The sequence below is a fragment of the Lissotriton helveticus genome, chromosome 1_1, assembly GCF_964261635.1.
Source record: "Lissotriton helveticus chromosome 1_1, aLisHel1.1, whole genome shotgun sequence".
Taxonomy (NCBI): Eukaryota; Metazoa; Chordata; class Amphibia; order Caudata; family Salamandridae; genus Lissotriton; species Lissotriton helveticus.
Window position 1 is genome coordinate 1,593,201,566 of NC_136057.1, and position 21,085 is coordinate 1,593,222,650.

The window sequence follows — 21,085 nt, forward strand, 5'->3', positions numbered from 1 at the left end:
ACTCCTTCTTTTGTTTGATACAAATACGTAAGGGGACCAGGAGTATTCCCTTTGCCATACATAAACCCTTTCTCTCTTTTTACTTCACCCAGAATCTAACTTTAGCCCAAGACTTTTAGTAAGAAGGATGTTGTCCAGATCACAATTGGGACCACTCATCTGCATTAATGTCCAGTCAATTCTATTTGTTAAAATTGTATAAAATATTGGAAACTAGAGTAAGCTTACATTTAAATTCTCTACCTGTAACCGCTCCAAAACTTTAGGGTTAAGGCCTCTTTTGCATTTTTGTTCTGCTGATCCTGCAACAGGTTAAGTTCTTCTGAGCTATAATGGGCCAGTGCATTACTGGTACTGAAAACCTGTAACTTGTAGAGCATATTAAGTAGCATTGCGAGAGAGCAAGGACCTTTAGAGATGTGCATCCGGGGGCCGTATTACGAAAGTGCCATGGGGGTACAACGGGCATTTGCACCCCCTTTGCGCGCCCCAGGGCACTTTGGTATTACAGAAGGATCTGCAGAAACTTGTGCGTCCCCTTCTGTAATTACTATAGCGCTGGTGCACTTAAAGCGCAAACAATGAAAATGTGTCTTTAGTGTGAAACAGCCCCAGGATAGCTAAGCCCTTGAACAGATTGCCTGTACCCATCCATGTGGGAAAGTGCCCCTTTCTGACATTGTCATCCCCACTATTTGCCTGGTATTTTATGCATTTTTGACTGAAGTGCACTGCGTTCCTGCTAACCAGTTACCCAGTGCCTTTTCCCTAAAGCAAGTATTCTGTTCAGTTTTGCCCCAATTGGTAAGACCTTTAGCACTTCTAAGTTCCTAGTAAATGGTACTCCTGGTACCTAGGGCATGGGTACAAAAGAGGATCCCTAAGGGCTGCAGCATGTATTGTGCTACCTTAAGGGACCCACCACCTAACTCATTCAGAGTGCCATTGCAGGGTGCTTGAATTGGGTAAAACAAATGTAAAAAAACACGACCTGGCACACAGTTGGTGTGCCATGCCCACAGACACTGCATATAATATTTGTAAGTCCCTCCTACATCAGGCCTTATAGCCCAGAGACAGGGTGCATTATATTACATATGGGGACATTTTTGCATGAGCATGTATACCCCTGTGTGGTCCAGTGCAATTACTATATAGAATAAGTGAACAGGGAAGCCATCTTAAGTATATGTATTGAGCACTGGTTATTACGAGTTCTCCAGATACATGATGGTTTGACTGAAACCTATGGTATTTGGTATCCAACACTTTTTCTTGATAAATCCACATTGATGCCAGTAGTGGATTTTTTAAAACATGCACCCAGAGGGCACCTCAAAGGAGCCCCCTGAAAATCCACCAGCCTCTTAGTGTGCTGGCTGACTGGTATGATCCAGCCTACCACCCCAGACCCGTTTCTGACCTGTGGGTGAAAACCTATGTTCTGAGGCCAGAAGCAATGCCTGCTCTGGAGGAAGGTGTTCACTCCTCCTCCAGCAGGATTGCTAGTGATTTAGTGCATCAAATTCATGGGCTTCAAAGCCTGTGCCACCTTTGATATGCGACCTGGCTTCCCCCAGACCTGGGAAATTACCACCCCCTGCCCAAAGGCCCATTTGGCACTAGGACAGGCTGGAAGTTAGCTATTCAAGTAGGCTTGCTACCCTACCAGGTCAGTCACACCCCTATGGTGGGATGCAAAATGTTTTCCCCAAAAAAAGATTCCACAGTCTTGTTCTGGTGGAAGGAGGAATTCTGGGACAGGGTTATACCCACTACCCACAGGAAGTGATCATATAGGGGGTTTAGTGACCCATGGGTAAGTAGCCCATTAGCTACTACCATTCGTCCCCTTAACACCCCTAAATTCAGTATTTAGGTGGCTTCCTGACACCAGGAGCTCAGATTCACCTGACTCTAAGCACAAAGAGCCGAAGAACACAAGAACTGTAGACTAGCTGTGGCATTTGTGCCAAACCCTGCCTGTTCGTGTCTCGAATTGCAAAGTCCTGACTCGTCCTGCAGCTATGCATCCTCCAAAAGCCCCTGAGGGCCACCAGCACTTCACCAACCCGTTGGCATCTCCATTGAAGTGGAGGAGCCAGGGTATTTTTGTACGTGGTCTCATTAGTCTCTCCATACACCAGAAGTGCGAGTATTGCCTGTCCTCCTCTTGGTGTGCCCACTGCGACCTCCAATTTACTCTGTACCCCCTCCCAGAAGGACCCATCCAGAAGCCATGTAGGTTCCTTATCAGTTTCATGCCCTAAATTTGTTCAGGTCCCAAAGTGTTGATCAAAAGTTAGCAGTGTGTGAAGGAGATGGCTTAATGGTCATTTGTCCATCGAACAGTCTCTCGAGGGGAATTCTTCCATGGTCTCTTCCTTCGGGGTACATGGGCCTTCAGTGTTTCGTAGCCGCAGGTAGTTAAACTGTTGTGTGTGCACCATGTAGTTTTTTTGTTTATTTTTTTCTTCAGATTTTCAACAGGCACAATGCTGTTTGCGTCCCAAACATCCTCCAGGATCTCGAAATTCCATTTCTTAAACCCCAGAAGGGAGTTGGCTGGTCCAATTTTATCAACAAACAGAAGAACCCGGGGGTCTAATAACTATCAATTTCTAATAATTGCACATACAATGATCATCAACTTATGACTACCCCAGGATGAAAACACAACCCTTATGAGTAGTTGGATTCCCATCAATCGCAAATTTGATAATCTTATCTGGGTATCCAGCCTTCCATCCACTTCTCCTCTTGATCAATGAGAATTCAACTGTGGATTATATCATAAAGGAGGTCATCAAAAGAAACCATAAAAGAAGAAAAAAGGGTTCAAGTATGAAAAAGACCATATAAAATAGACCTACGAACAAGATGATATGACTGGAATAATTGTATGCAGTGCAAAAGTGTAAGTGCAGGTTAAAACAGGATTTATAACAGAAAAAACTTTTTAGTGGAATATCTGATTATAATCCTCATTAAAAACAGTGCAATCAGGCAGTTTCAAACATCACCGCCTGTATTATCCGGTCAACATGTTTCAGCCTACGGGATTGTTTGTCGCTAGTTTTTGTCAGGACCTTCTTGTTGTGTTGCTACTGCACCGATGTTTACTGTGAACTACGTGTAAACAAAAAATAATAATTTCCAATTTCTTTTTTTTTTTAAAGGAAAGTTTCTTCAACATGTAGATTGGAGTTAAAACAATCTCACCTATCAAGTATGTCTCCTCTGTACCCACGAGGTTTAAATATACCCGTGAAGTACGAGGAATGAGCCTCACCTTGCCTGGAACACAGCTCATGTATAGGAGGCCACACTCTATCCGTCATTACCCTAAGCCTTCCCCAAGCATACGGCCACTTGTTGACTGCGCTGTCCCTGGCCACTTTGTAGTATTTCTAGACTTTGCGTTGTGCTGTACCTCCCTTGGAAGTATAGCTTTGTAGCGTAGAGTTTTATTCGCATTGGGCCATTCTGCCATAATAGGGTTCACACTGTATTTAAAGTCTTGAAGCCTAATCTGTTTGCTAGGACTTTAGCGAGAAGTTGTGTCTGCGCTGAGGAGCGAAATGGGCCTTTACGAGTCCCGGAGCTCTCTGGGTTTCCCTGCCTTGAGTATGAGCCCTATCTTTGCCATGCCCAATCCACGGAGATCACTCCTATCCTGTGAGCCTCAATAAACCTATTGTTTAGTGGAGGTACTTTCTCCATAGCCATTTGTTTGAAGGTCCCGTTGATGCCTGGAGTTTTCCCAGATTGCAATTGTGAGGGCCAGCTGTCACCTTCAATCTTCTCACCCACGCCCTCAAAGCCCTCCAACACCTGTCCCGCCTACATGACGCTCCTCCTTCCTTGCGGCCAAGGCATGGAACACCCTCCCTCTGCACCTCCACCAGACACCAACTCTCCAAGTTCCTGAAGGACCTCAATACCTGGCTTTGACTCACCGTGAGCATCCAGGAGCTGCAAGGACTATGGAGGGTCTTGAAGGACCACAGGATCTGGCCTTTTCGATGAATCTCCATACATCCACGAACTGTACGACCCCCTCGTTCATGCGCTTTGAGACTTTCAGGTGAGTAGCTGCGCTTAACAAACCCTTGATTGATTGAGTTTGTTCTGTTAGGTCGCTCTCTACTTCCACAACCCTAAACCCAATCAGTTGTTTGCAAGGGCAGTCCGTGACCAACATTCTCACAGCTGTCTGCTGCTGTGAGTTTACAGTGTAGAAATGCTGGAAGTAGTTTGCCAAAACATCGATTATGGCCTCACTGCAAATTGCATTATTGCCATCTGAGGGCATTATCATGGGTTTGTAGAATCATTATTTCCCTGGCTCGGAGCCATGGTAAGATCTTGCTTGCCTTGTCGCCTACTTCATAAATTTGTTTCTGCTGTGATGTAGGGCCTCTTAACTGACCTAGTGAGCAGTAGTTAATACATCTCCAGTCTCTGGGGAACTGCTCTGGTGGATTCCTTTTCTACTTACAAGAATGCTTACTGCCTGAAATTCTTTACCCTCCAGTATGTATTGCAGGTAGCTTTGGGAGACGTGTTTCGCTTACAGTGGAACTTTGTTTCAATAACCGATTCTTCCCACACTCTTGATGTATTTGGTTTGTGGAAGCTCCACTTTGATTGGACCCAAGTCATTCTGATAGCCCTGCACTAACCAAGAAGCATGTGGTCGGGAGACCTGTGGCCTCTTGGTTTGTGCCACCTGCTCCATCCCCTCCCAGGGTAGACCTACTCACAGTCCCAGTGGCAAGTTTCTCGCCCTTACCTCCTAAACCCTTATCCCTGGAGATTGAGCGTGGTAACTTAGATGCTTTTTCTTTACCTCCTGAAGTATTGTGTGATTGTGTGTGCATGCAGGCATTCTACCAAATCTGTATTCTGGAAGATAAACTAGGTTTCTGATGTGGTATAAGGACAATTGAGTAGATCAGCTTCAGATAGAGACTTCTAACCACAGAATACTCCCCAGCCATCAGACTGCACGCCGAAAATTTTGCGTCCCAAGAGTCTGTGTTGGAAGTTACGTTGCAGTGCCTATATAGGTATCACCCAAACGTGCGGACATCCGTTCTGTTCCTTTCGTTCTGTGCCAAAAGGGCAGATTCAGAGAGCTTGCTAGGTCACTTTTGACCACATTTTTGCAATTTTATTGTCTTTTTAAATGATTGCTCCCAGTCTGCTGTGGACACCATATTGGATCCTCTTTGAAACCTAATCCAAGATGGCGCCAGTACTTTCGTCGGGATACTGACACCACATGTCCTAAACTATCCTCCTGCCGAGGAGAAGCTGCTGGCACCAAACTCCTACCCTCCAGAGTCCACCATGATAAGTGGTGACTCCACCCGAGGCACAGCGCAATGCGATGCGTGCCGGAGCCAGGTAGGTGGAGTGCTGAAGCCAAATTTAGACAAGGGGGAGTGAGGGGGAAGGAGGGGGGAGGTTGAGGGGGTGATGGGGCCTGAACCCCCAGGCTGTCAGGATAGGAGTGCTGGAAAAGAAGGCTAGGTCTCCTGGGGCGGGACAGTGACAATGTGCAATCATGTAGTGCACAGAAGCCCTTGTGCAAGGTTTGCCCAGGACCCAGTGAGTGAGGGGTCATCTTTGGGGGCAGAGGAATCCTTGCAGGAAGACCCCAGTCACCTGCGTTGCATCCACAGCATCCTTCGAGCACCTTCAGCATTCTTCATCCTTTGTGTCAGGACCACTCTATAGGAATCAGTGCCTGGAACTGCTTAAGGACTACTTCTCCTGAGAAGGTAACTGTTCTGAAGGACCTTGTTGGTCCCCCTGAATGACTTCCTCCTGGAATTGATCATCCCAAGTACTTCTAACTGACAAGATTGACACTTCTAAGTTTTCCTTGGAAAAGCTTGTAAGTCTAAAATTTGTTGACTTTGCCAAGGCTTGTTAGTTTAGTGGAATTACCTTGATTTATTATTGCTTGTAAAATGCATATCGCTGGAACCCGCTGATGGATCGTTTTAATTCTAGTGTCTAAATTTATATAGTAAACAATCTTTTTTACAAGTAGGTTTTGGATTTCTGTAGTGTTGTTCATTTCTTCTCAAATGTTTTGGTGCTGTCTATTACACTAGCTCATCTGGGTTTGCCTTGCTACTCAGTACCACAGCTACCCATGGATGAGCTGAGGGTTTTACGGATGAAACCTACTGGATATAAAGTGGGTGGTAAGGGTATTACACCGGAAGGTTGCACAACTGCATCATATAGTACACCCCATTTCATCACATGGGCAATGAAACCCGACCAAGTGGGTGCTTCAGCTCATCCTGAAGGGGTACAACCTATATTTTTGGAAACTCTTCCACACCATTCCAAGAAGAACCGACTGAGGACCATCTCTGATTGCTTCGTCAGGAAGAGCAGACTCTTTTGGCCAATAGCTTTAGAGAGAGTACCAGCACCAGAAGTAGGGTCTGTTAATTATTCCCATTGCTTCCTGGTGCTGAAGGACAGTACCCTTTGCGCTATACTAGGGTTGCGCACTCTTAAATACTTAATAAAAAAAGAGAAATTTATGAATGCCACATAGGATTAGGACCTGTCTGCCCTGGTTCCTCGAGACTGTATTGTGGTGCTTGATCTGCAGAGCATGTTTCTCCACATCCCTGTCCTGCAGGCCCACAGTCCCTACTTGCGGTACGTGGTGGCCCACAAGCATTTTTAGCTTGCTGTGCTCCCCTTTGTCCTCACCAGTGCCCATCGGATCAAAAGTGATAGCAATGGTTGCAGCCCTTCTACAGAGATTATGGGTTCCAGTTTTACCATACCTCGATGACTGGCTGAAGTCCCAGTGGGCGTAGCATCAGGGGAATCTCTCCGACCTGATCCAGATACCAGAGTGAACTGTAAAAGGTCTGCAATGGTTGCTCACAGACCCGATTTGGGCCAGCAGTATACCTCTGTCCCTTCCAGGAGGTTTTGCACCTCTGGACATGGCTGGAACGTCAGGATAATTTCCTAGTCCTAGAGCATCTGGTGGGATCTCTGAAGCCAGGGCAGACTAACTCAGCCGTTGATGCTTTGATGTTCACGAATATTTTATCAATAGCAATACCTCGGACGCCATAGATAACACTTTCTTTTTGCCACAATAGTCCCTTTTATTGACTTTCAAAAGCATTTCTTATCAGCTCTCCTTGTTTTGTAATCACATCTAAATCACGTCAATTTACATACTACATCTATATACAAAAAAACATTTGACTATATATACAAAAAACATTGACTAAACACCATATATATACATTTCCAGTTTTATCATGATTTCATTCCTGAAAAGTTGATAAAGATTCGTCCTAATAAATCATCATACACATGACCAATATTTCATTTTGTCAAAGGGAGTTCTTTTTCTCCTCTCTGTCCTACTTTTTATGTTAAGACTGTTAAGACTGTCTGACTTGGGTCAAATCTTTCTTTATCCCTCAGTTACATCTGTTTTAAAGTCCTATATAGAGTCGGGGGGTCTATTTTTTTACAATTATGCTCCGTGGGGAAATTGATCCTTTCCACTGTTCGTTCCCATGGGGGGGGGGAATCTGAAGTGCATAAAGTCCTCCGAACCGCTATTTGTTGCCAACGCGTTTCGACCTTCTCATATACGGACCAGGTTTTATTTTCATGTGCGGTCTTCCTCAGGGCTGTGTGCTTTTGTGGTAGGACATCATTATACACCTATAAGATGTAATGAAATGTTTCAGAAATGTGTATTTTATGGTGTATTAAGGAACTTTTTTTCACTTTGTGCATTTAGCTCTGTTTCCACGTACCCTTTATCTTCTATGTCCGTTGTGGGCAGTTTTGTCTTCTCAGTTTTGGACCTTTCTGTTGGGTTTTCCTTGGTTTCCGGAAGCGGTGCCTGGTTCTGTAGAGGTGGTGAAAGGAGGAATGCATTACTACAAAGACTCTCTAATGTTTTTGATTATCCACACTTCCCCTGTTTTTTGTGTGTTTATGAACTAGTTAGCGTGTGTTATGTGGCGTGAGTTTCATTCCCTTTATTGATCGTTGTCCTGGCTGATGCCCGGTGATTTACTCTGTGCTTAGTTCTTTATAGATGTGGAATCAAACAGAACATTACCTAGGTGCCCACTGTCTTCTAACTCTCGGAGGTGTACCTAGGAACTATCCTCCGTATCATCTTTACGCGAGTTCCATGGCTATCAGGGTTTCAATACCTGTTATTCTTTTGGTATTCCGCTCTTCCTTCTGTTCGCCTTCACTTCCGGGTGTCTGGGCGTCTGAGAGCGTGATTCTCTTCCTGTTTACGTTATCTACGTTGGGATACCTCTTGTGATTGGCTTGCGGTTGCTACTGGCTACGGGGATGCGCTTGCGCTTCGTCTACTTTGCATAGAGTCTTATGTATTGCGTGAATACGCTCTTTCCCATTGGCTGGTGCAACTCGGTTGCTAGGAGACTTATTTGGGTGTATCTGCGTCCGTCCCTGAGTTTCTTGCGCTTGCTGCGGCGTTGTTTTTTATTTTGAAGTTGATAGCTTTATTGTATGACGTGTGGTATTTCACAGGGCTTTACTTTCTTCTCCATGCGATCATTGTCCCGGTGTTCAAGTATTGCTAGTGGTGCATGGTTTCTCTTGTATCGCTTAAAGTTTGTGGGATAAAGAACGGTCTACAGTCCCATTTTCATTGTGTAGTTCGAATAGGGTGTTCTGTGGGGGGTGGGTCCATCATGGAAATCAATCTTTGTGTCTAGCAATTACCTCCTTGTCGGGCTACCCTCACTGGATTTTGTTCATCCATAGTTGGATAACTGACATTTCATTTAGTCCGTTTTGCATTGTGCCCAGGAACATGATGGTTTTTGCCTCAATTCTTGACCGCGTATTTTCAATGTTTTTACCTTTATTGTGTTTTAACAATGTCCATTTTAGGTCATCAGGTCCGTGGCCTTTTCTAGGCAGTGTGATACCATGGGTGCATTGGGTGTTTTACACCTAATCCTTGAGCGGTGTTGCGAAATACGTGTTTTCACTGGTTGGCTGGTTTTCCCAATATATGCCAACGAGCAGGGGTATATTATGCAGTATATAACATTGTGTGTGTTACAGTTGGTAAAATCTTCGTCGTATATACTTGTTCCCATATGTGAACTTCGTGCCATCTATCAGTCAAATATTTATCATGGCTGGAGGACAAAGCTTCACTCGCCGAAAGATCTCACGGCTGGATGACTTTGAACACATACTGTCAGCAAATGGCCCAGAGGTATTTCAACACGGGTTATGCCAAGCACACAAAAATTAGCTTTATGAGGTTCAGATTGGGGTTGTTACCGGGCTCTCAGCACTCTCCACCCTGGCTGAAGGAGAAGGTGGACCCTAGGTGCCGCCTTTGCGGGATGGCATCTGAAGATCTACTGCACCTATTATGCGCCTGCAAACAACTCTCACAAGAACGGCTACAAATATTGAAAGCAAAATTCAATCAGCGTGGAATTAGGACTAGTAGGCAGGCAGTTCTGGCTTGCCTTGCCCCAAGTGACCCTCAACTAAACTTCGCTTTGGTAAAATTTCTGACAGCATGCCAACAGAAATTACCGGAAATCAAATCACTGGCTGTAATCTAACTTTTAAACTTATTTATCTGTGCAATTACAAAGTACTATACCCATGAATTACTGTGGCGGAAACAACGGGACATGTACTCCTGGTTATAATGCGCCTGAATAAGTGATTTTTAATATTTGGATTTTATTGTACAGTTATCTAAAACTTTTTATCCCTTTATAACTAAGGAGCTTTTATACATATAAAATGGACTGTAATTAAATATTTCTGTGCTGCAATGGTTTTAACAAACTATGCAAATAAAAATAAACTTGAAACTTGAAACCTGTCAACACTTCTGCGTTCTATAGTTTCCAACGCAGCTCTCGCTCAGACTCTGCAGTTTCGAGTGGGGTCGTGCTTACTTTTAGCTGTTATTCCATTACCACTCCTGCCAGAGTTCTCAAGAAGATCATGAATGAGAGAGGCCCAAGTCATCCTATTGTTTCCAGTTTGAGCACATAAGGTCCAGAATTCCTGAGCATGAGCATCTATCCTCTGGTCAGGCTGCTTCTTCAGGAGGGTCTTCTGTCACAATAGGGCAGGGTCATGCAACCGGACCTGCACATGCTCCACCTTCATGCTTGGAGATTTAGTGCTGACAGTTAAGGGTTTTTGATCTCCCTCTCGAAGTTTGTGATATCTTGACAGCCAGGCGTCCCTCTATTAAAACTGTCTACGCCTGCTATTAGGATAACTTAGTGGTTTGGTGTTCCTCATGCCATGTAGACCTTGTTTCTGCACCTCTTGCTGAAGTTTGTTTTTGTGCTTTAGCTCGGCAAGGCTTTGCACTGGGCACAGTTAAAACCTATCAGCCGTCCTGACTTTCTTGTGGCTCCTGGATCAGCTGCCCCATACCAGCTGGTTCTCTGGACACATTCCCTTTTTCTTCCAAAAGTGGTAACACTATTAGCCCGTGTATTACTCTTCCTGCTTTGCCTCATCCATGAAAGGAGGAGGAGAGGCTCCTTTTTTTTGGACCCTAAAAAGGCTGTCTTTCTACATTAATTGCACCAAAGACCATTGGGTAGATGACCAGTTCTTTTGTTTTGTTCACCGGAGCGAAGCTGGGCAAGGCTGTGCAGAAACACATCCTCTTTAGCTCTATAGTAATCTGTATGAAAATTAGGGTAGGTCGGAATTTGTGGATTTTGAAGTCCTGGAATTACATTAAAATTCCATGACATACATTCCATGACATGATTCCATACGGGACTGAGTGGGCATTTGGCACCATTTTCGAAGCACAAAATGCACCCACTCGTCCAAAAGTGGATAAAAGAATGCATTTTGCCTAAGAAAATAGCGCAGCCTCTCTGCGCCCTTGCATGCTTTGCTGCGATTAAGGTTTTAATCACTACAGAGTATGTAAGGGTGCAGAGGGGTATACAGTGGTTTCTAAAAATGACAAGAGGGAGCAGACCAACTATGTTTAGAATCTGGATGTCCTTACGTACTCTGCAGAGATCAAAAGGTAAACACTGCAGAGTATGTAAGGGTGCAGAGGGGAATACAGTGCTTTCTAAATACTGTGGGAAGAAGCAGTCCCTCAATGTTTAAAAAACAGTGCACATTAAACTAGTTAATTCCAGTGGCTGAGCAGGAGATTTTATGTAATTCTGTGGAATTTTCCAGATTCCTCTGATTCCGCCAATGGAACTTAATATTTCTGCCCAGCAACCCACTGAGGGGCCTCTAGGCTCACTCCACCGTGGCTGATGCTGTAACTACTGTATTAGAGCCCGCTGGGTGGAGGGGTGACACCTGTCCCTGATATTTGTTAAGCTGCCTTGTGGATGTTACTCCGTATGTTCACGAAGTACTGGACAGTCCGGTCCATTGAGTTCGATGTTTCGCCTATTCGATTCTCCAGGATTTTTTTTGTACCAAGTCAGTTCGCAGACCCTATTCCAGGAAGGTTTTGCTTTGGTATCTATTCTAAGGAGTATCTGCCATTAAAAGGGTGAATCAGAAGAACAAGTTGCTTCCATTCAAAAAATTTTTCTGGTAAGGACTCCATTTAATTCCATATTCCTCACCGACCCTCCCTCGCTCTGTAAATTGAGCGCTTTCTCAAAAAGGTCCCATTAGATGACGCACACTGGTCAAACCCATTATGGGGGGGGGGGTCCTGCATTTTTTTGCAAAGAACTAGTCATGAAAGAAACTGGCGTCAACTCCGGGTGGTGCCTATAGAGGCACTGTAATGTCACTTCTGATGCAGACTGTGGAGCGAATCAACGCCACTTACTGGTGCGCAGTGGTACTGCTAAAGATTTTCCAAATCCAGTCAAACACTTGGGTCATACTCGAAGGTGTGAAATCTGGTTAGACCGTCTCTACCAGATAAAGCATAAGCGACTGTAGGTTACTTGTTCTTCAGGCCCGAGTAACAGACACATTGTGCAATTTACCCCTTTCGCGGGCGCAACACAAGTGTGCAGTAGGCAGTCCAGGGACATTCAGCAGCCTTATCTGACTGTCTCCCAGGCCAACAGTCCCCTTTCAAGTCCCATGTAGACAAGAGGTTTTGCAAGGTCTCACAAACATGTTTCCCAATTCCCCATTCACATTGCCGCCACAGGGCCTTAATCTTGTTCTGACTCTTTCAATTTGTTCCTCGTGTGAGCCATTGCACAGTTGCCCATTGCGAGTGCTTACTTTCAAAACCGGTTTTCCAATTGCCATTATGGTCAGCAAGACTTGTGAGTTGCAGGCATCAAGTACAAAGCCTCCCGTCACCACTTTCTTACCAGACAGGTTGGTTCTCAGAACCAGGACTGTTTTCCTGCTTAAGGTGGTCATGTCTTTCATTTAAGCCAATCCATCCCACTTGCTACATTCATTCCTCCCTACATCCTACGAAAGTGGAGAGGCTCCATAGACTAGACCCCAAAAGAGCAATCTGCTTTTACATCGACAGCACCAGGGAGTTAAGGATCTAAAACCAAATGTTCATTGGCAATGTGGGCAAGATGAAGGGCAATACAGTCCAGAAGAGGCCCCTGCGAGATAAAGCGTCTTGTGCATCATAATGTGTTACTACTTTGTTCCTAAATGAGGGCTTATCCATCAGAGCGGTGTCTTCTATCAAGAGGTTCAGGTATTTGAAATGTATGAGGCTGTAGCTTGAGCTTCTCCTCCCTCCCCATTCTGCAACACAATTATGTCTGGACTTGGAAGTGTGAGAAAAAGGCTACTTCACATGCCTAGTCCTTCAAGATATCCTAGTATATCCAGCCATCCTCGCACCACCTGGCCTGGTAATGCTTGGGGCATCTATTCCAAAGGTAAGGAATATGCAGGTAGAAGTAGAATTCAAAAGAAAGTACTTTACCTTCAATAACTACTTGAAGAGTCCTCAGCAATCCGCCCTCTTCCCTGTTGATTTCTGGTTGTATAGTAAACCTTTTTATTAAGGTCCTGATTCTGTAAATTGTAATGCACCTGATTCACCCTACACCATACTCATCCATTTGCCTTTGCACATGTTAAAAAATGGAAGGGAAACTGACATCAATGTTCTGACCGGGACCCTTCATTGCTCCAGTGATGTCATGACTATGCTGCTTTTGGCACCGAAGTGGAGCCCATGACCTCTACTAGTGTAGAGCTGTTAAAATGTTTTGATTCTCTCTGAATCCTGAAGTATTCAAAAGGTGGGGAATTTGTAGATCTCTTCCACCAGAAAAATAGTTACCGAAGGCAAGTAATCTTTTCATTGTGTACATTTCTAAATGTGCTCTTTAAACTTCATTTTTGAGAGTGACCCTCTGGCTGTTCTTAGGTAGACGCCTCTGCAACGCTGTAGAAAAAATCAAACCTTGCTTGTCATGCCCCTGATTCTAAAATGCTATTTAGTTCAATATCTACCTTTGTTTTTAGAGTACTATTGATAAATATTAGTGTGGTCCCCTGTGTAGCCTCTTCAGCTGTGCCCTTTTTCACATGTGTCAAAATGTGTATTCTAGGCCAGTCGAAGTGCCTGGATGAAGCCCTCGCTCTGTGGAAGAAAGTCCTCTCTTCACAACATGTTCCAAAAGTGCGCTGCACTGAGCAAACCGTAGCATCACTACATATTCTAGGAGCTCTATACAAGCTCATTGGGAAGGTACAGTATAGCTCTTGTGGTGAAGACTGATACAGCTATTTAGCACTGCATATTATCTGTTCTGTGCTGGTTTTCTGATGCATGTCGCACATATCCTGCTTAATGTCACAATTGTTTGGTTGCCCTGTCCTGGATTATGCCTACTCATTTGATTGCACTCAAAGGCGTTTTTAGAATGTACCTTTGTCTACTAAGGTGTGTTCAAAAGTGCAGTCAGAGTATGTTATGGTGCACATTCACATCTACTGAATAGAGGGGTAAGCTGAGGCTGTCGTTGGAAGGCAACATGGGGGTGGGAAGAAGACGTCTGACAAGTGCTGCTTATGACTGCATCATTTGCCTCCAACAAGTCTGTTAGCCTGGCTAGAGGAGCAAGAGTGAAGCTGTAAACCTGGTCAAAGTTGTTGTATTTCCATTATATTTTACTGGTTGAATACCCTCTTAACTGAAATTAATGTCATGGTTGTTTTGGAAGACTTTGGAGTTTTTGTTTCTCATGTAAATATCTCTGGAGTCTTTTTAAAAGGTGGTGGGGTTATCTATGTGGCTTCGGTGAATACATTGCTAGTAAATCTGTGCATAAAATAGTTTTGCATGTTTTCATTTGAAGTTTTGCTCTGATTTGCCTTACCTCTTTGCAGCCACTTGAATCAATTGAGTGCTATCTCCTGCTTCGAAGACTCTCCAATGCGCTTGAGGACTACTTAGCTACTGTAAATATCTTGTGTCATCTCTCCAAGATATTATTCTTACTGGAATGCCCCAGCTATGCTAAGGTATGTGACAAATTATAGAATTAGTTCCAATTTCATGATTTTAAATGTCTAGCCTGTCCCTCGATGCAGGCAGTATTAGAGATAAATCAGTTGAATTTAGAATGGTTGGAAACCTTGTTATTTGGTTTGTATGATCTGAAAGAAACAGGTTAGTATTAGATTCCTTACCTTAGAATATCCCCAGGCGTCAGTCTGGATCCGGAAACTTTTGCGTAGCAGTACCCCTGCGCGTCGGTAGGCGTCGTCTGCAGGCGTCCCCTGCGGCTCCGCGTCGTCGGCGTCGTGCGCCGTGATGACGTCGCTGGAGTATATAGACGCCGCCTCCGCGCGCTGACGTCAGTTCTTCTTTTTTCCGCGCCAGTTAGCGCAGATCCGAAGAGCAGTACTCCGGTCTTTTGACCAAGTGTTTATAAAACTTAATCTTCTACGGTGCCGGTAGGATGCCTGGGTTTAAGAGCTGCGACGAGTGCGACCGCATGATGTCGGTCACCGACCACCATCGACTCTGCCTCCGGTGTCTGGGCACGGACCACGACGTGGAGTCCTGCGTCGACTGTCGGGCCTTGACTGGAAAAGCTAGGCGGGAGCGGTCCCGCAAGCTTCTCGAGCTCCGGGTGTCGGCCCCGCGTCGAGAGCGGTCCCGGTCCGGTCGGAGGTCGAGGGAGCGGTCGAGGGAACGATCGCGGAGCCGCCATGGGCGCTCCGGGAGTCGCCACCATTCCTCCGGCTCGTCAGGTAAGCACAAGAAGTCGGGGCGTCGCCATCGCACCCCCGACTCCCCCCGACGCCCGCGTGCTGCGGCCGGGGGCTCGGGTGACCCCACCCCCGCGGTCCCGCATGGGTCGCCGACGCCGTCTGCCCCACACCTGTCGGTCCCTGGGGAAGGCGCGTCGCGTGAGGAGATCGAGGCCTTCCTCATTGCTATGAGGGCGAGGTCTTCTCCGGCGGGGCCTTCGGCGCCTGCGGGCCCGTCGGTCCCGTCTGGGGGCCCGAGCGGTTCGGGTGCTCCTGCCCCGGCGCCGCCGGTGGCTCCGGCCCCGGCGCCGCTGGTTCCCTCTGGTTCGTCGCCGGCTGGTCTCCCGGCCTCTCCGGCGTCGGTTCCTGTGGGACAGCCCGTGGTACCGCCCCCGCGTGGTGCAGCGACTCCGCCGTCGGCTCCGGTCGGCGTCGGGTCACCTGCGCCGACGCCGCGCGGCGCCACCCCCCTTTCCTCCCCGACTCCGGACGCGGAGCCGGACCGGCGTCGATCGGCGCCGGATCCGACGCCGATGGGGCCCGTTGACCCCGATGTCTATATCGTCGACCCAGAATATGGGTATGACGAGGAGGAGTATGGAGAGGGTTGGGAGGGGTCTGAGGACCCTCTATCCCGTGCCTGCCAGTACGATGTGGACTGGGTAGGTGATCTGGGTGATGCCAGTGGCCTGGACGAGTCGCCCAACCCTGGGTTTGTCTCTCCGTCCCCTGTGGCGTCTGAGGCAGGTGCTGCCTATTCGGTGGTCCTGATGAGGGCTGCCAAGGCCTTACACCTTGAGCTCCCCGTCGCGAAGGTCAAGCCGAATATTCTGACGGAAGTGTTTAAACCGCAGTCATGCCCCCAGGAGCCTCTGCTGCCGTTTAATGAGGCCCTGACGGATGTCCTTCTGGGCACCTGGTCCAGGCCCGCTTCTGGTGCGCCGGTTGACCGGAACGTTGCCAGGCGCCACCGTCCATGCTCGGACGACCCTGCCTTCCTATCCACCCATCCCTCCCCGGAGAGTCTGGTGATCCAGGCCTCCACTTCACAGTCCGCATTCCCGTCGGCTCCGCCCGATCGGGAATCAAAGAGGTACGACCAATTTGGTAAAAAAGTGTTTTCCTCTTTGAGCGCTGGGCTGCGGTCTTGTAACACCGCGTGCCTCTTGGGTCGCTACACCCACTCCCTGTGGGATACGGTCGAAGAGTGTTTGCCGCAATGCCCCCAGGAAGTGCGGGACAAGCTCACCCGGGCCTTGGTTGAAGGCCGGGATGCGGCGCGGTACTCGATCCGTTGTGGTCTGGACACAACAGACTCACTGGGACGGGCCATGTCCACTACGGTGGCGATTCGTCGCCATGCCTGGCTGAGATCTGCCAACTTCTCGCCAGACGTCCAAAATACGCTCATGGACATGCCATTTGATGGCAGTCGCCTGTTTGGTGACAAAGCGGACCACGCGCTGGAGCGCTTCAAGGACTCTAGGGTCACGGCCAAGTCCTTGGGTCTCTCGACCCAGCGCCAGCAGACGGGTTCGTTTCGGCCCTTTCGTGGCCAAGGGAGGGGAGGTCCCACACGTGCTGCCAGCCACGCGACGCAGAGCGCTCCCCAGCGCGGTGGCGCCCGTGGTTTCCGCCGTGGTGGCGGTAGAGGCCAGCGTCGTGGTCAGTCCACGCCCCCCTCCGCTGCTGCATCCAAGCCTTCCTAGTCCGAGCTTTCGGGCTCACGTGACGCCAGTGGGTGGCAGGGTTCGCCATCACCACTCCCGCTGGCGCGCGATAACGTCGGACAGGTGGGTGCTGCAGCTTGTCCGAAGGGGCTATGCCCTCCCCTTCGAGTCCACTCCTCCAGCCATGCCACCGCAGAACCGCCGTGTGTCGGGGGACCACTTGACACTTCTGCAGGAGGAAGTTACGGCCCTCTTGGCCAAGGGGGCCATCGAGCGCGTTCCTGGGCCAGAAGTAGGGTGTGGTTGCTACTCCCACTACTTTCTGGTACCCAAGAAGGACAAGGGAGGCCTGCGTCCTATCTTGGATCTACGGAACGTCAACGGCTTCCTCCGAAAGGAGAAGTTCAAGATGCTGACTTTGGCTCAGGTCTTGGCTGCTCTAGACCCACAAGACTGGATGGTAGCGTTGGACTTGCAGGATGCGTATTTTCACATCCCCGTCCTGCCGGCCCACCGGCGTTACCTGCGGTTCACGGTAGGCCACGAGCACTTTCAGTTTATCGTGCTCCCATTCGGCCTTACCAGCGCCCCACGGGTGTTCACGAAAGTGATGGCGGTGGTCGCAGCTCATCTGCGCCGGTTAGGGGTTTCAGTCTTCCCCTACCTCGACGACTGGCTGTTGAAGGCGGGCTCGCCCCAGACAGTCGTCCACCACCTTCAGATGACGGCAGACCTCCTGCACGAGCTGGGGTTTTCCATCAATGTGCCGAAATCACACCTGTGTCCCTCTCAAAAGCTCCTTTTCATCGGAGCAGTTCTCGACTCGGCGCAGTTTCGGGTTTATCCTCCGGAACGGCGGGTCCGGGATATTCAGGCTCTGATTCCCATCTTTCAGCCGTTATCCCGGGTTTCGGTCAGGTTGACGCTGCGGCTTCTGGGGCTGATGGCCTCCTGCATCCTTCTGGTGCATCACGCCAGGTGGCGGATGCGGGCTCTGCAGTGGGACCTGAAGTTTCAGTGGGCCCAGCATCAGGGCAACCTATCCGACCATGTCCTGATCTCGGAGGGCACTGCGAGACAGTTGCAGTGGTGGCTTACGGACCGCGATTGGGTCAGGGGCAGATCCCTCTCCCTTCCCCAACCGGAGCACGTGGTTGTGACGGACGCGTCCCTCCAGGGCTGGGGTGGCCACTTGGGAGAGGCGGAGATCAGAGGCATCTGGTCTCCGGCGGAGTCCCGGCTCCATATCAACCTGTTGGAGCTGCGGGCGATTCGCCTAGCACTGAAGGCATTCCTCCCCTTTGTCAACGGGTGTGTGGTGCAGGTGTTCACGGACAACACCACCGCCATGTGGTACTGCAACAAACAGGGCGGTGTGGGGTCGTGGACCCTTTGCCAGGAGGCTCTGCGCCTCTGGCAATGGCTGGAACGTCAGGGCGTGACTGACGGTTCAACACCTGGCAGGTTCTCTGAACGCCAGGGCGGACGAACTCAGCCGTCGGTGCTCGGTGGATCACGAATGGCGTCTGAACTCGGATGTGGCGAGAGGCCTCTTTCAGCAATGGGGAGAGCCTTGGTTAGATCTATTCGCCACAGAAGAGAACGCGCAATGTCATCAGTTCTGCGCGTTGGAGTTTCCAAGACGGCACTCGCTCGGCGACGCCTTTCGGCGCGAGTGGAGTTGCGGTCTGTTGTACGCCTTTCCGCCTATACCACTTCTGCCCAGAGTGCTGAAGAAGATCAGGCGCGACCGGGCCCAAGTTATCCTTGTGGCTCCGGACTGGGCTCGAAGGTACTGGTATCCCGAGCTACTCAGCATGACAGTCGGTCCCTCGATCCGCCTGCCCCTTCAGGAGGACCTTCTGTCGCAGCAGCAGGGGACGGTCCTCCACCCGAACCTGTCCAGTCTCCACCTCCATGCGTGGAGATTGAGCGGCGACAGTTGAGGCCATTTGACTTGCCTCCTGAAGTCTGTGATGTTGTTCTGGCAGCCAGGCGTCCCTCCACAAAGTCGGTATACGCCTGCCGGTGGAACAGATTTGTGGCATGGTGCACAGCAAAGGCTGTGGATCCCCTTTCTGCCCCTCTGTCTGAGGTTCTCCTCTTCCTCCTTTCCTTTGCCCAGCAGGGCTCTGCTCTGGGCACTATCAAGGGCTATCTTTCTGCCCTTTCCGCCTTCTTGAGGCTACCTGATCAGCCATCTTTGTTCAAGTCCCCTATTGTGTTAAGATTCTTGAAGGGCATCACGCACATGTATCCTCCAACTCCGTTCGTGATGCCTCAGTGGGACTTGAACTTGGTTTTGACTTTCCTGATGTGCGCTCCCTTTGAGCCCCTTCATTCCTGTCCTCTCCGTCTTCTCACCTTAAAGACGGCCTTCCTGGTAGCCATCACCTCTGCCAGGAGAGTGAGTGAGCTCCAGGCTCTTTCTATTCAACCTCCTTTCTTGTCTGTTCATCCTGATAAGGTGGTTCTTCGGACTAGACCTTCTTTCCTGCCCAAGGTAGTCTCTGCTTTTCACATTGGGCAGTCCATCACCTTGCCCTCCTTCTTCCCGCCTCCGCATCCTTCAAAGGATGAAGAGCGGCTCCATCGTCTGGACCCAAAACGTGCGCTTTCATTCTATATGGATCGCACACGCCAGTTCCGGGTGGATGACCAACTGTTTGTTGGCTACGTGGGTGAGAAGAAGGGAAGGGCGGTACAGAAACGGACCATCTCTCGGTGGGTCGTCCTGTGCATCAAAGCATGCTACTCTTTGGCTCGGAAGGAGCCTCCTGTTGGGCTGAGGGCCCATTCCACTCGGGCCACGGCGGCTACTACTGCCCTGGGCCGGGGAGTCCCCTTGCAGGACATTTGCCAGGCGGCCACGTGGGCCTCGCTGCACACCTTTGCGAGGCACTACTGCCTGGACAGTCAAGTCCGGAGGGATGGCTTCTTTGGCCGTTCGGTCCTCCAGGACTTTCTGGTGTAGGTTGTATTGGTTCGCAGACCCACCACCGGGGTTGGTATTGCTGGGGTATCTATTCTAAGGTAAGGAATCTAATACTAACCTGTTTCTTTCAGATGAACAAGTTACTTACCTTCGGTAACGATATATCTGTAAGAAACAGTAGTTAGTATTAGATTCCTTACCGCCCCACCCATCCTCCCCGTTCTGCGAACTGATACCTAGGGTTAAGGACATCCCTTTCAGGGCCCTAGTTTCAAATGGCACCAGTGTTAGTTCTCACATGGCTTTGCGTGTTCTGGCGCGGAAAAGCTGTGTGCAAAGAACTGACGTCAGCGCGCGGAGGCGGCGTCTATATACTCCAGCGACGTCATCACGGCGCACGACGCCGACGACGCGGAGCCGCAGGGGACGCCTGCAGACGACGCCTACCGACGCGCAGGGGTACTGCTACGCAAAAGTTTCCGGATCCAGACTGACGCCTGGGGATATTCTAAGGTAAGGAATCTAATACTAACTACTGTTTCTTACAGATATATCGTTACCGAAGGTAAGTAACTTGTTCACCAGCTACATTGCTTTTGCGGAGTGAGAGGCCTTCTTTGCAGTCCAAGATCAGTACGGTTACTGGGCATTCATTCAAAGAATGGCTTTACCAGTGATGTTCGGGGGCCACAATACCATTCCGCTCAGTTTTTAATGATAGAAAAATGGAATTTGATTACCTTTTGGTAACTTGTTCAATACTAGAAGCTGATAATTCGTATTGAGAACCAGACTGCCCCATAGTTGAGGCCCCAAAAGCTTTTATCATTCTTATGTCCTTTGTACTTTAGCTTATCAGACTCTGACCCATACTATCCAGTGGGCATACTGTTTGTGTCCCTAAAACCTGATGGCAAGTTCTATGCCTAAATTGAAGTGACGTTTTAAAAGGTTTTCACAAAGGTGCTTTAGAGTATCTTCAAAGGCCAAAACCAACGCTAGTCTAGTTTTAGTTTGCAAATATGTTGGTGCATGTGCCCACAATTGCACATCTATTTGCATTCTCCAAACCACAAACTTGTGTAAAAAAAAAAAAAAAAAAATGCAAACATGAATTCATCATAATGAAGGCAAGTGAATACTTGTGGGTTCCTGGTCATGCAAAGTGCCAGGTCTGGATGGAGTACACAACTATTTATATCGCTAAATGTTGTGGAGCCTTGTTTTGACTTAG

At 48.5% G+C, this 21,085-nt stretch overlaps 1 protein-coding gene across 2 annotated transcripts in view; it reads left to right on the plus strand.

Moving 5' to 3' along the window:
- Positions 1-21,085, plus strand: part of ESPL1 (extra spindle pole bodies like 1, separase) — a 588,475-nt gene that overhangs the window by 135,174 nt on the left and 432,216 nt on the right. For both annotated transcript variants that reach the window (XM_078687592.1, XM_078687600.1), the window contains 2 exons: positions 13,596-13,735; positions 14,377-14,511. In XM_078687592.1, the coding sequence (XP_078543718.1) occupies positions 13,596-13,735; positions 14,377-14,511 (275 nt within the window). The remainder of the gene's footprint in view (positions 1-13,595; positions 13,736-14,376; positions 14,512-21,085) is intronic.